Source organism: Hylobates moloch, unplaced genomic scaffold, assembly GCF_009828535.3.
Source record: "Hylobates moloch isolate HMO894 unplaced genomic scaffold, HMol_V3 SCAFFOLD_12, whole genome shotgun sequence".
NCBI classification, from domain to species: domain Eukaryota; kingdom Metazoa; phylum Chordata; class Mammalia; order Primates; family Hylobatidae; genus Hylobates; species Hylobates moloch.
This window is the reverse complement of record NW_026652287.1, coordinates 11,555,803-11,570,054: the sequence shown is the minus strand read 5'-3', so window position 1 is coordinate 11,570,054 and position 14,252 is coordinate 11,555,803. Positions and strand designations below refer to the sequence as shown.

The following is a 14,252-nucleotide window of genomic DNA, read 5'->3' as shown; positions in this document are numbered from 1 at the left end:
CGTCTCTATTAATAATATAAAAATTAGCCAGGCGTGGTGGTGGGCACCTGTAATCCTAGCTACTCAGAAGGCTGAGGCAGGAGAATTGCATGAGCCCGGGAGGTGGAGGTTGCGTGAGCGGAGATTGCACCATTGCACTCCAGCCTGGGCAACAGAGTAAAACTGTGTCTCAAAAAAAAAAAAAGTTTGCAACTAGATACATTTCTCCAAATTAAACACATACAGGTAACCAGAACCCAAATCAAGAAAGAGAACATCCCCAGCTCCCAGAAGCCACTCGCACCTCTGCCCTCCTCCGGGTGGCCACTCTCCTGACTTCTAACAACACTGATTTTGCTTGTTGTACTTTGTCAAAATGTAACCACACACTGTGGACTCTTGTAAAACCCATTTTTTAAAGAAGGTTGTTCCTACTTTTAAAACATAAATTTTAAATCAAACAAGTAATCCTTGGCTACATTGTCCTGTAAAAACATAAAGGGATACAAGAAAAGCAAGTCTGTGCAACCTTGGGGTAGACAAGGGTTTCTTAGATAACACAAAAAAGGTACAGACAAAAGAAACAAATGATAAATTGGACTTCACCAAAATTAAAACTTTGGCTCTTTTTTTTTTTTTTGAGATGGAGTTTTGCTCTTGCTGCCCAGGCTGGTGTGCAATGGCACAATCTCGGCTCGGCACAATCTCGGCTCACCGCAACCTCCGCCTCCCAGATTCAAGCAATTGTCCTGCCTCAGCCTCCCGAGTAGCTGGGATTACAGGCACCCACCACCACGCCCAGCTAAATTTTTTGTATTTTTAGTAGAGATGGGGTTTCTCCATGTTGGCCAGGCTGGTCTCTAACTCCTGACCTCAGGTGATCCTCCCGCCTTGGCCTCCCAAAGTGCTGCGATTACAGGCATGAGCTACTGGGCCTAGCCTATTTTGTTTTTTGTAGAGATGGGTCTTGCTATATTGCCCAGGCTGGTCTCAAACTCCTGGTCTCAAGTGATCCTCCCGCCTCAGTCTCCCAAGTAGCTGGGATTACAGGCATAAGCCATTGCACCAGGCCTTGGCAGTTTCTTAACAAACATCTGCCGTACCACAGACCATTCACCCAATACAAGTGAAAATGTGTTTACAAAGAATTGCATATAAATATTAATAACAGCTTTAGTTGTAATAATAAAAAATTGGAAGCAATCCAAATGTCCTTCAACAGGTACATGAATAAACAAACTGGTACGTCCATATAACTGAAATTATTCAGCAATAAAAAGGAACTACAGATATACGCCACAACATGGATAAATCCCAAAATAATGATGCTGTGAAAGAAGCTAAGCTAAAAAGGAGCCATTGCTCATAGGTCCTAGCTCTGTTTTTGGTTCATGCTGTGAATTCTCCCTCCTCTCAACTCTCCAGGGCCCCGTCTCCAATTATGAAAGTTTTTCCTGGCCTTCAAAATGTAGTCCCTATAGCCCCTTCAAAATCAGCCTCTTTGGCAGGGCACAGCGGCTCGTGCCTGTAATCCCAGCACTTTGGGAGGCTGAGGCAGGTGGATCACTTGAGGTCAGGAGTTCGAGACCAGCCTGGCCAATATGGCATAACCCCATCTCTACTTAAAAAAAAAAAAAAAATACAAAAATTAACTGGGCGTGGTGGTGCACACCCGTAGTCCCAGCTACTCGTGAGGCTGAGGCAGGAGAATAGCTTGAACCTGGAAGGTGGAGGTTGCAATGAGCCAAAATTGCATAACTGCACTCCAGCCTGGGCGACAGAGCAACCCTCTATCTCGACAACAACAACAACAACAAAGCCCCTTTAGAAAGGCATTCTGATGTTGGGTCTTCTTCCAATTAAATTCATTCATTCCTTCAACAAATATTTTTGCACTCCTACTATGGCCAGGTACTGTGCTAGGCTCTGGGGATGGGATGGGGTGTGGGGGTGGATGTAGGATCCTATGGAGCTTACGTTCTGGCTCGGAGGAGACAGGCAGTGAACAACTCAACCAACACACAGATAATCAGATGCTGATGAATGTTACGAAGGAGAGCAAATAGGGCCATGGGGCAGAGAGAGGCTGGAGGGTGCTTTAGGGAGGGTGGCCCGGGAAGCCTTTTGGAGGAGGTGATACTGGAACTGAGACTTGGACGTTAGACGGAATAGGCCTTACAAAGTTGGCATGGGGTGGTGGGGGAGGTGGTTCCAAGCAGAAGGAACAGCGAGAGTACAGACCCAAGGCAAGAGCTTGGATTCCGAGGAATGCGAAGGCAGGAACGGAGGGAGCTTAGGGAGCTGGCAGCAGAATAGCAGGAGGGGTGGGAAAGGGTCAGACCACACAGCGCCCTGTGAACCCTGGTGGGGATCTGAGTTCTAATCTATCCCCCCAGGGTTTACGGTAAGGGTCTTGTGAGAAATGCACAGGAAGTGCTGAACCCAGTGCCTGGTGCCAACGCACACTCGGCCAGGCGGGTTGTCGCCAGGCTCTCAGTGACCCGCCTCATTCCATCATACCTTCGCCCACACCTCCGTCTCTTTGCTGGAGGCTCCCTCTGGCCCTGCAGCTGCTCTGTCCACACCCGCAGCGGGTCACACACACCGCCCCAGCAGCCCTCACCCATGAGTATAAACACCCCAGCTCCCTCACCCCTGGCGGGATGACTCTGAGGCTGCTGTTCTGTGCTGTTTCCCAGGGTCCCCCAGAAGGAACAAGCCCCAGCGGCCCACACTCCACACTGGTAACCAGCTCCATGACCCACCCTTTGCTAACCGCCTTCCCTTCCCCATGCTGATTCACGACCCACTAGGGCCCCTTTTTGGCCCCAGCTGCCCCCCAGGTTCCCTGGAGTCAACTCCTAGTTCAACCGTGGCACTCACATCCTTCTGGGGGAACCCAACCTTCCACAGAGGCCCTGCTGGGGGCAGGGAAGGGTACCGGGGACCCCTAGGACCTGGCTCACCACCGGCTCACGCACCTGCATACCCGTGATGGAGACGTGGTGAGACTCCACTGTCGGCCGCCGGGGCAGCCGAGGCGAGGACTGCGGAGAGCCGACAGGCGAGTAGGGCAGGGACGGGCAGATGCAGCGTCCGTTCATGTCCAGGCTGCCGCCGGCTGCCAGCCCACCCTGGGACCGCTCTTGCAGAGACAGCTTGCGACCGGAGAGGTGGGGCCGGGCCTGGGACCCAGAGGTGTCGAGGGGGACCTCTTGGCCATCGGCCTCCAGGGGCCGGTCCCGGGCCAAGCCGAGGTCCACAGCACAGCCCGGCTCACACTCGGTGACCACAATGAAGGACTCCATGCCCAGGTGGATGCTCAAGGATGAGAGGCCCCGCAGGGCCTCACAGGGCTTCTGGCTTTCGCTGCTGCTGCTGCCCCTGCCCCCCAGCTCATCCTGGGGGGCGGCCCGGTTGCTGCTGGGCTGGCTAGAGACACATGATGACATGGTGCATGCGCCAGCTTCATCCAGCACACTGGGGCACTCCCATCCGGCAGCGGAGCCACCTGCAGAAAGAGAAAGGATCAGCCGGCCCAGCTCCTACAGGCAGAGACAGGAAAGGATCCCCTCTCCTCCTGGCCCAGGCTGCTGTCTAATTCCTGCCTCTAGTTGACATCCTAAAAAAATATTGCAAAACATGGTGTGATCCGATCTCTGAGTCTATACAGAAAAGCACAGTCTGCATCTTCTTATATTTTTTCTTTTATTATTTTTTCTTTTTGTCTTTTTTTTTTTTTTTTTGAGACAAGATCTCTCTCTCTCTCTCTCTGTTGCCCAGGCTGGAGTACAGTGGTGCAATCATAGCTCACTGCACCCTTGAACTCCTAGGCTCAAGTGATCCTCCCATCTTAGCCTCCCAAGTAGCTGGAACTACTTCTCACACACCATGACAATAATTCCTAACTCAATTCCTATAGGAACAAGTATAAGAAAACCCCCAAGTAGAGCACACATGTCCCCTACAGAATTGACAGCTGCTTCCAGCTCAAGCCAATTGTTGCTCGGCAGGAATTTGGGCCTACTATTGCTGGTCTTCCCTTTGTTTTTCCCAAGAGAAGCCCTAAGGAGGTTAATAAGGTTGCCTGACTTTTTATTTTTAAATGCTGGACATTAACAATGCAGGTCAGGGCTGGACTCCGTGGCTCACACCTGTAATCCCAGCACTTTGGGAGGCTAAGGCAGGCGGATCACTTGAGGCCAGGAATTCCAGATCAGCCTGGCCAACATGGTGAAACCTCGTCTCTACTAAAAATACAAAAATTAGCCTGGCATGGTGGCATGTGCCTGTAATCCCAGCTACTCAGGAGGCTGAGGCAGGAGAATCGCTGGAACCCAGGAGGCGGAGGTTGCAGCGAGCCAAGATCATGCCACTGCACTCCAGCCTCAGCAATAGACCAAGACTGTCTCAAAAAAAAAAAAAAGGTCGGGGGGAATCAAGTCTATGCCATAATATGGATGAACCTCTAAAATATTATGCTTACTGAAGGAAGCCAGTCACAAAAGGTCACATATATATGATGCTATTTATATGAAATTTTTAGAACACGTAACTCCACAGAGACAGAAAGTAGACTAATGGTTGCCTAGGACTATGGGGGTGGTGACACTAGCGGGTGTGGGGAATGGCTGCTTAATGGGCACAGGGTTTCCTTTTGGGGTGATTAAAACGTTTTGAAACTAGATAGAGGTAATGGTTGCACAGCATTGTGAATGTACTAAATGCCACTGAACTATACACTTCAAAATGGTCAACTTATGTTATATGAACTTTTATCTCAATTGTTTTTAAAAAGGCCAGGCACGGCGGCTCACGCCTGTAATCTCAGCACTTTGGGAGGACAGGGCGGGTGGATCATGAGGTCAGGAGTTCAAGGCCAGCCTGACCAACATGGTGAAACCCCATCTCTACTAAAAATACAAAAATTAGCCGAGTGTGGTGACGTACACCTATAGTCCCAGCTACTAAGGAGGCTGAGGCAGGAGAATCACTTGAACCCGGGAGACGGAGGTTGCAGTGAGCCAAGATTGCGCCACTGCACTTCAGCCTGGATGATAGAGCGAGACTCCGTCTCAAAAAAACAAAAAGAGAGAGAGAGAGAGAGGTTGGGCACAGTGGCTCACACCTGTAATCCTCCCAGCACTTTGGGAGGCCAAGGCAGGTGGATCACCGGAGGTCAGAAGTTCAAGACCAGCCTGGCCAACCTGGTGAAACCCCGTCTCTACTAAAAATACAAAAATTACCTGGGCATGGTGGTGGGCACCTGTAATCCCAGCTACTCGGGAGGCTGAAGCAGGAGAATCACTTGAATCCGGGAGGTGGAGTTTGCAGTGACTGAGCCGAGATCGCGCCACTGCACTCCAGCCTGGGTGACTGAACAAGACTCGTCTCAAAAAATAAAAATAAAAAAGATTAACACATCCCCTTAAGCTGTCAATTCTTACCGTCTCTGGGACAGAACATTAACCTTTGGTTAACGTGTTTGACAAATTCTGCTGGACAAATGTCACAGGTACCGCTGGAATTCAGGGAGTACATTTGTGGACAGACACCTGTGGATGATGGCCACTCCATGCTAATTACCCACATCACAAAGTGTCTCTCTGGACCATGCTGGCCAACATGGTGAAACCCCGTCTCTACTGAAAATACAAAAATTAGCCAGGTGTAGTGGCGCATGCCCATAATCCTAGCTACTGGAGAGGCTGAGGCAGGAGAATTGCTTGAACCTGGGAGGCAGAGGTTGCAGTGAGCTGAGGTTGCGCCACTGCATACCAGCCTGGCAACAGAGGGAGACTCTGTCTCAAAAAAAAAAAAAAAAGGATGGGGGGAGTCTCTCTAGATGTCCCAGGAAACAGTGGGGGCTCAGCAGAGATTTTATGAATGAATAAAATGGTATCTCCGATGACACTGGGTGGTAGTGGGGTAACACAGAGGAAGGTACAGACAGCGGAAAGCCAGAGCTCCCTGGAGGATCTGGCTGAGAGGCAGAAAATGTCCCTCAGTGCTCTAGGAACGGTCCTTCCAGAAGAACTGATGGAATAGCTACTATGCCAGGCATATGGCAGGGGAAGCCCAACAGGAAAGGCAAAAGGGAAAAACCCAATGTCCCAGCCCTGACACGGGCCTGACTCATGCACACAGAGTGTGTGGTAAGAGAACGCCAAAGAGTCCAATCATGTGGCAAGATGTTCAACCTCATAGTAAGAGAACTGCAAATTCAAACTACAGTCAGGCAGCCCGGTGGCTCCCCAAAAAGTTAAACGTAGAGTTACCATATAACCAGCAATTCCACTCCTAGGTATAGACCCAAAAGAATTGAAAGCAAGGATTCAAACAGATACTTGTACACTAATGTTCATAGCAGCATCATTCACAATAGCCAAAAGGTATAACCAAGTGTCCATCAACAGATGAATGAATAAACAAAATGTGGCAGAGCCATACAACAGAATACTATACAGCCACAAAAAAGAAGGAAACTCTGACTCACGCTACAAAACAGACGAACCGTGCAGACGTATGTAAGTGAAACAAGCCAGATACTAAAGGACAAGTGTTGTAAGATTTCAGTTACATAAAGTATCTAGAATAGTCAAATTCAGGCCAGATGCAGTGGTTCGCACCTGTAATCCCAACACCTTGGGAGGCCAAGGCGGGCAGATCACTTGAGGTTAGGAGCTGCAGACCAGCCTGGCCAATATGGTGAAACCCCATCTCTACTAAAAATACAAAAATTAGCCAGGCGTGGTGGTGGGCACCTGTAATCCCAGCTATTCAGGAGGCTGAGGCAGGAGAATCACTTGAACCCAGAAGGCAGAGGTTGCAGCGAGGCGAGATTGCGCCACTGCACTCCAGCCTGGGTAACAGAGCGAGACTCCATCTAAAAAAAAAAAAAAAAAAAAAAAAAGTGTTTTAAAGGAAAGAAAATACCTGTAACCATGATCGAAGTTACGATGATAAGGCCTAGGATGCTACGGGATCAGACGGGGCAGGAGGTCGGGAGAGGGGAGCAGTTGGTCTTATCTCCTATTTCTCTGTCCCCCATTCCCCCTTACTGTATCCGAGAAAGAAATCATCAACTCTGTCCCTGTCTCAGCTTCCCCATCAATGAGAGAATACAACTCAAGTTTGATATTTCTCTGTGGCCCTAGCTGCTGCTACTTTACTTCTCCTTTTCATGATCCTTATGTCCCAGAAGAGGAAACTCAGATCCCCTGAAGTTCAACAGCTTAAGGTCATTGACATCCTGTAAAGTTGGTGCCCATCCGATAGTCATAGGATTAGATGAACCAAGCACTCAGAATCATGCCCGGCACGTGGTTAAGTGCTCAAAAACTATTACTTCAACAAACACCCGTTGGATGCTGATACGGTTTGACTCTGTGTCCTCTCCCAAATCTCATCTTGAATTGTACTCCCATAATTCCCGTGTGTTGTGGGAGGGACCCGGTGGGAGATAATTGAATCACGGGGGCGGGTTCCCCCATACTGTTCTCGTGGTGGTAAGTCTCACGAGATCTGATGGTTTTATCAGGGGGCTCTGCTTTGGGGTCTTCCTCATTCTCTCTGCCTGCTGCCCTCCAGGAAAGATGGGACTTGCTCCTCCTTGCCTTCCGCCATGATCGTGGGGCTTCCCCAGCCACGTGGAACTGTAAGTCTAGTTAAACCTCTTTCTGTTGTAAATTGCCCAGTCTCGGGTATGTCTTTACCAGCAGCGCGAACGGACTAATACAGATGCCCATGGCCTGCTCTGGTAGGTAGCCTATGCTCTGGAATGTTCCCACGAGGACTGATGTCCAAGCGAGCTGGCCTGCTCTTGAGTGTGTCCCTCAGCCCTGGCCGCGTGGCCTGCGTCCCCCAGGGCAGGCAGGTAGTCTCTCCCCCATCCTAGAGCTGCCTCTGATAGGGCTGCAAGAGTTCCTGAGAAGAAAATGAGGCCCGGCAGTGCCTGGGAAAGTCAATGAAGATTTGTTTTTTTCTCACCAACAGGAAAATAATTGCTTATCGAACTCTACACCAGGCCAAGGGCACCGAGCCATCCGCCCCCGGCAAGGCTGCTTTTAATCGGCCTCCTTGGCAAGCTGGCATCTGGCCCGGGCCTCCCTCACAGCTCTGACGGAGTCTCGGCCTCTGCGGTCTGGAGGAGGATGGAGAGGAGAGACGGCTCAGACCCAGGGCACGCACCTCGGCGCCGGCAGGGCAAGCATGAAACCCCAGAGCTCAGCAGAGAGGAGCCCCAGGGACGCAGGCCCTGACAGGAAGAGATGCATCCAGAGGCTTCTGGCCTCACAGACACCTACAGAGTCTAGGCCAGTGTCCTGAACGGTTTGGGGGTCACAGACCCTGCAAAGATCTGATGAAAGCTACCAACACTCTGTGCAGAAGAAATCATGCAAAAAAACAATAGTTTAGCCTGGAAACAGCAACGGCTAACATTCAACTGAGCTCTCACCAGGCACCCAGCACCGAGATAACCGCCTGCCATGTCACCCTCACAAGACCGGGCCCTCAGCCAGGGAAGGACAGTGAAGCATTCGATTCCAGGGGGCGGAGCGTGAGAGGACTTTTTCGCAAAGTTGCTTGGATTTGACAAAATGTCAGCCCCGGCCCTGCATCCTTCCCCATGAAATCCAGGCAGAGGCCATCCCCCAAGGCCGTGCTTCTACCCTGTTCCCTCTCACAGGGCAGCTCATCACAAGCCACCAGAGCCTTCCCAGAGCAGATGGACCCGGGACCTGGGCCAGGATGAGGGAAACGCTCCTTCCTCTGCCAGGAAGCTGAGCGGCGCAGGCCTCCAGGAAACACCTTCTCATTTCCTAGGGGCTGTTTCCAACCTGCATCCGCTACCTCCCGCGCAGCAAGCTGCCAGTGGGTGCCAAAGAGGTGCTCCCAAGCCCGGACACACCTGTGCAGGCTCCCCTGAGGTTGCCTCATCCCCGGCACAACAAAAAGGCCCAAAACAGCTCTGAGGATCCTGCCAAGGCCACGGACGATGTCCTGCCCGGGACATCAGTGTCCTCCTTGGGAAAATGGGCTCAGCCAGCCACACCCTGTCTCACATGGGGAAACTGAGGCCCACGGGGGTCCTCAAGGAAATGCATTCATTCATTCATTTGTTCTTTCATGTAGTAATTATAAAGCAATGATCATGTGCTGGATAAACAAAACAGATGTGGTTTTTGCCCCCGAGGGGACTGACAGTCCAGTGGGGGGGACCAACATTTAAAAGTAGGTGCACAAGGCCGGGCGCCGTGGCTCACACCTGGAATCCCAGCACTTTGGGAGGCCAAGACGGGTGGATCACCTGAAGTTAGGAGTTCAAGACCAGCCTGGCCAAATGGTGAAACCCCGTTTCTACTAAAAATACAAAAATAGCCAGGTGTGGTGGCGGGTGCCTGTAATCCCAGCTACTCGGGAGGCTGAGGCAGGAGAATCGCTTGAGCCTGGGAGGCAGAGGTTGTGGTGAGCCAAGATTGGGCCATTGCACTCCAGCCTGGGTGACAAAGCGAGACTCCATCTTAAAAAAGTAGGGCCCAAGTGAATCTATAAGCACAGACTGGGGCAGAAGACCAGGATGTGATCAAAGAGAATACCAGAGGGGACCATTTTAGATTTGAAGGGAGGCGGTGGGTGAAAGAAGGCCCCTCTTGGTGAACGTCTATTAGGCTGAGACCTACAGGGTGAGTAGATACTAAAGGAGCAGGAACTTGTTCCCAGCAGAGGAAACAGCTTCTGAGAAGGCCCCCTGTGGAAAAGAGGCAGGAGAGTGGAGGCAACAGAAACAAGTTCCCTGGGTCTGGAGGCCGGGAGCAGGAACGAAGTTGGGGAGGAGGGGCTGGAAGGGGCTACAGCTTTGTGGGAAGTAGATGATGATGAGGAGGGCGAAGGGCAGCCCAGGGCAATGCTACAGGGACTGGGCTCAGACCCTGCTGTGAGTTGAACTGTGTCCCCCAAAAAAGTTATGTGGCAGTTCTAACCCTCAGGACCTCAGAATGTGGCCTTATTTGGAGACAGGTCTTTACAGAGATTATGAAGTTAAAATGAGGTCATTAGGGTGGGCCCCAGTCCAACAGGCCTAGTCCAATAAAGGGGAAAGGTAGACACAGAGCCAGCCAGCACGGAGGGGGAGGGCCATACAGAGATGGAGGCGGAGACGATGCTCCTTCTAGAAGCCAAGGAGCATCAAAGATTATCAACAACCACCAGCAGCCAGATTCCCCTCGGAGCCCTCAGAAGGGACCAACCCTGCCAAGGCTTGATCCCAGACTCTGGCCTCCAGAAATGACAGAATATATCTCTGGTTTTTTTTTTTTTTTTTTTTTTTTTTTTTTGACAGAGTCTTGCTCTGTCCCCCAGGCTAGAGTGCAATGGCGCAATTTCAGCTCACTGCAACCTCCGCCTCCCAAGTTCAAGTGCTTCTCCTGCCTCAGCCTCCTGAGTAGTTGGGATTACAGGCACCTACCACCACGCTTGGCTAATTTTTGTGTTTTTAGTGGAGACAGGGTTTCACCATGTTGGTCAGGCTGGTCTCGAACTACTGACCTCAGGTGATCCACCCACCTCAGCCTCCCAAAGTGCTGAGATTACAGGCATGAGCCACCGTGCCCTGCCTAATATCTCTGTTCTTTAAGCCGCCCAGCATGTGAGACTTGGTCATGGCTTCTCTGGGAAGATAATACAGCACCCCACCCAACCAGTGGGGTTCAGAGAACCCGGCTGCCTTGGAGGCCACAGACTCTGAGGCATTTCCCAAAGTTCTAGGGGGAGACCTGAGAGGCTTTCAGACCCAGGGCCCTAGCCCAGCTAAGCAGGGTTATCAGATCCAGTGACACCAACTGTTACAACCGGCTCTCCTTCAACACTCTTTAATTTGGGGCCACTGAAACAACTGGGTCCACAAAAACAAAGGCCCTCCCTTGTCAGATGGCAATAGAGATATCTCAGGCTTCAGAGACCCCATCCTCATCACAGTCCCTAGAACAAAAACGTTGCAAATGGTGACTCCTGTGTGACATCTGGCCACCAATATATTGGCCTTACACCAGGTTCAAAGCTATTTGAAGAAGAGGTGGCTCATGGCCGTAATCCCAGCACTCTGGGAGACCGAGGTGGGAGGATGACTTGATGCTGAATTCAAGATCAGCCTGGGCAACATAGTGAGACCCCATCTCTACAAAAAAAATTTTTTTAATTAGTTCGGCATGGTAGTCACACCTGTAGTCCCAGCTACTCAGGAGGCTGAGGCAGGAGGATGGCTTGAGCCCAGGAGTTGGAGGCTATAGTGAACTACGATTGCACCACTGCACTCCGGCCTGGGTGGCAGAATGAGATCCTGTCGCTAAATAAATAAATATTTGAATGAGATGCCAACATTTCAGAGCCAGGAGATATCAGATAAAAGTGTAAATTTACAGATTCTCTTGAAGAACTGCACACTGATAGCAGTGGGCCTGTGTTCTATCCTGGCAACCACTCTCTGCAGCTCTGGGCAGGGGACACACTCGCCAGCACGCCACAGTCCTCACCACTCCCCAGTGCCTCTCCAAAGCTGAGGACAGGCTGCCTGCCACGGCCCACGCCCTCCCCTCAGCCCACATCTCATGCCCTGCCTCTCTGCTACAGGTGTGTGAGTCTGCAGCCCCTGCTTTCAAGCCATTGAATGTCAGTGCAAAGACAGGTGCACATCAGTGGTCACCTGCTCTGACCATTTCATTCCACCAATGAGGAAAATGAAGGTTCAGAAGGATTTACTGATTTGCCCAAAGTCACACAGTGGTTCTAGGCAGGGCGACAATTGGGCTGAGTTTTGTTGTTCTCGTTTATTTTTATTTATTTGCTTTTGAGATGGAGTCTCGCTCTGTTGCCCAGGCTAGAATGCAGTGGCATGATCTCGGCTCAGCACAACCTCTGCCTCCCAGGTTTAAGCAGTTCTCCTGCTTCAGCTTCCCAAGTAGCTGGGGACTACAGGTGCGCTACCATGCCCAGCTAATTTGTGTATTTTTTGGCACCATGTTGCCCAGGCTGGTCTCGAACTTCTGACTTCAAGTGATCCACCTGCCTTGGCCTCCCAGAGTGCTGGGATTACAGGCATGAGTCACTGCACCCGGCTGGGCTGAGTTTTTCAGGAAGGGGCCAACAATTACAGGCACAGCCTTGCCATGTCCACATATTGCATCCTGAATAAAGTCCAGACTGGGCCAAAATCTCTAACAAGGGGGAGCACGCAGCCCATTCCTCTGCCTTCCTGGGACCTCGACCTGTGTTTGAGAGAGAAGAGAGCGAAAGCACAGGGTCTCAAAGTGCTTGGAGGAGAAATGCACAGGATTCGGGCACAGGGACATGGACATGACTAACTCATGAGAGCTGTGGCTTTGCCCTCCTTGTTTACAGCTGAACTCCCAGGCCTAGAACTTTCTAGGACACTGCTCGCACTCAGTAAATACTGGCTAGAAGTTGTTTATTTCTTCTGTCCCATGGCCACTCAGAAGGTCAGAAGCTTTCTTTAGCTGGCCTAGAGTTGACGTTTCTTTAGTCTGATAATAGCAGCCCAATTTATGTCTGGGAAGCCATCCCTCCATATGAGAGGTGGCCCTACAGGGCTGACCCCACCATCAGCTTCAGAGATTTGCATGTGACTCAAGCCTGGCCAGCTGGGTAGCAATTGCTCTGGTCAAGTGGGTAACTCAAGAATAGATGTGAGGCCGGGTACAGCGGTTCACGCCTGTAATCCCAGCACTTTGGGAGGCCAAGGCGGACAGATCACTTGAGGCCAGGAGTTCGAGACCAGTCTAGCCAACATGGTGAAACTCCACCTCTACTATAAATACAAAAATTAGCCAGGTATGGTGGTGCATGCCTGTTATCCCAGCTACTCAGGAGGCTGAGGCACGACAATCACTTGAACCCAGGAGGAGAGGTTGCAGTGAGCCAAGACTGCACCACTGCACTCCAGCCCGGGCAACAGAGCAGGACCTTATCTAAAAAAGAAACAGAGTAGATGTGTGAGCCAGGCATGGTGGCTCACACCTGTGCTCCTAGCACTGTGGAAGTCTGAGGTGGGCAGATCTCTTGAGCCCAGGAGTTTGAGACCAGCCTGGGCAACATGGCGAGATCTCATCACTACAAAAGTACAAAAAAAAAACTAGCTGGGCATGGTGGCATACACCTGTAGTCCCAGCTACAAGGGAGGCTGAGGTGGGAGGATCACTTGAGCTGGGGAGGTTGATGCAGCAGTGAGCCATGATCACGCCACTGCACTCTAGCCTGGGTGACAGAGTGAGACCCTGTCTCAAAAAAGAGAGTAGATGTGTGACCCAAGTCAGTCTATTGGATCTTATTCTGTGATTTTGTGGAAGTGTTGAAAAGAAAGAATGTCTTTTCTGTTGAACCTAGAGTTCAGAGGATATATTCCTGAAGCTGCCAGGGGCTGGAGAGAACCCTGCCTCAGAGTGAAGTCTAAGAAGAGAGAAGAGAGGTAATGGAGGGCAAAGAGCTGAGGCTGAAGACACTGTTTAGGCACCTGGATTCAGCCATGCCTGAAGCTCATGTACCTCAATTTTTAACTACATGAGCCAACATATTTCCATTTTTGCTTAAGCTAGTTCATGATTAGTTTTCCCTCATTTACAGTCAAAGGCCCTGACTTACAAATGACAGAGCTGATTGACAGGGAAGCTGCTGTCTCCCTACACCCCAGGGCTCTCATCCAGGCCAAACTGCCAGGCAGCTACAAGGCTTCTGGCAACCTGGACAGCCTTCACCTTGACAGGCAGAAACCAGCACTTCCAACACGGTTTTTCTTCTTTCTTTTAATCTTAAAACATCAAGGATGGGGCAGGGAAGGGCTGATGAACAGGGAGAGAAGAAACTGGCATTTTCAACACAAGAATTGCATTGCTGCAGATGCAGTGATACTAATGCTTAGCCTTCATGAGTGCTTGGCACTCTTCTAAGCCTGTGTCATCTCATTTAATTGTCACAACCACCTTATGAGTTATAGATACTGTTTGGTTTGGTTTGATTTGGTTTGGTTGAGACAGGGTCTCACTCTGTCACCCAGGCTGGAGTACAGTGGCACAATCTTGGCTCACTGCAGCCTTGATCTCCTGGGCTCAAGCATTCCTCCCACCTCAGCCCCCCAAGTAGCTGCAACTACAGGTGCGCACCACTACACCTAGCTAAATAGGTCCTGCTATTATCCCTGTTCCACCAGTGAGGAAACTGAGGCACAGGGAGCCTGGCTGACTTGCCCACAATCATCCAGCTAC

General features: G+C 50.8%; 1 protein-coding gene across 10 annotated transcripts in view; it reads right to left on the bottom strand.

Moving 5' to 3' along the window:
* The window catches only part of CAMKK2 (calcium/calmodulin dependent protein kinase kinase 2), a 75,032-nt gene that overhangs the window by 50,839 nt on the left and 9,941 nt on the right, over nt 1-14,252 (bottom strand). For all 10 annotated transcript variants that reach the window (XM_058424750.1, XM_032168486.2, XM_032168489.2 and 7 more), the window contains exon 2: nt 2,961-3,490. In XM_058424750.1, the coding sequence (XP_058280733.1) occupies nt 2,961-3,431 (471 nt within the window). In that variant the 5' untranslated portion in view covers nt 3,432-3,490. The remainder of the gene's footprint in view (nt 1-2,960; nt 3,491-14,252) is intronic.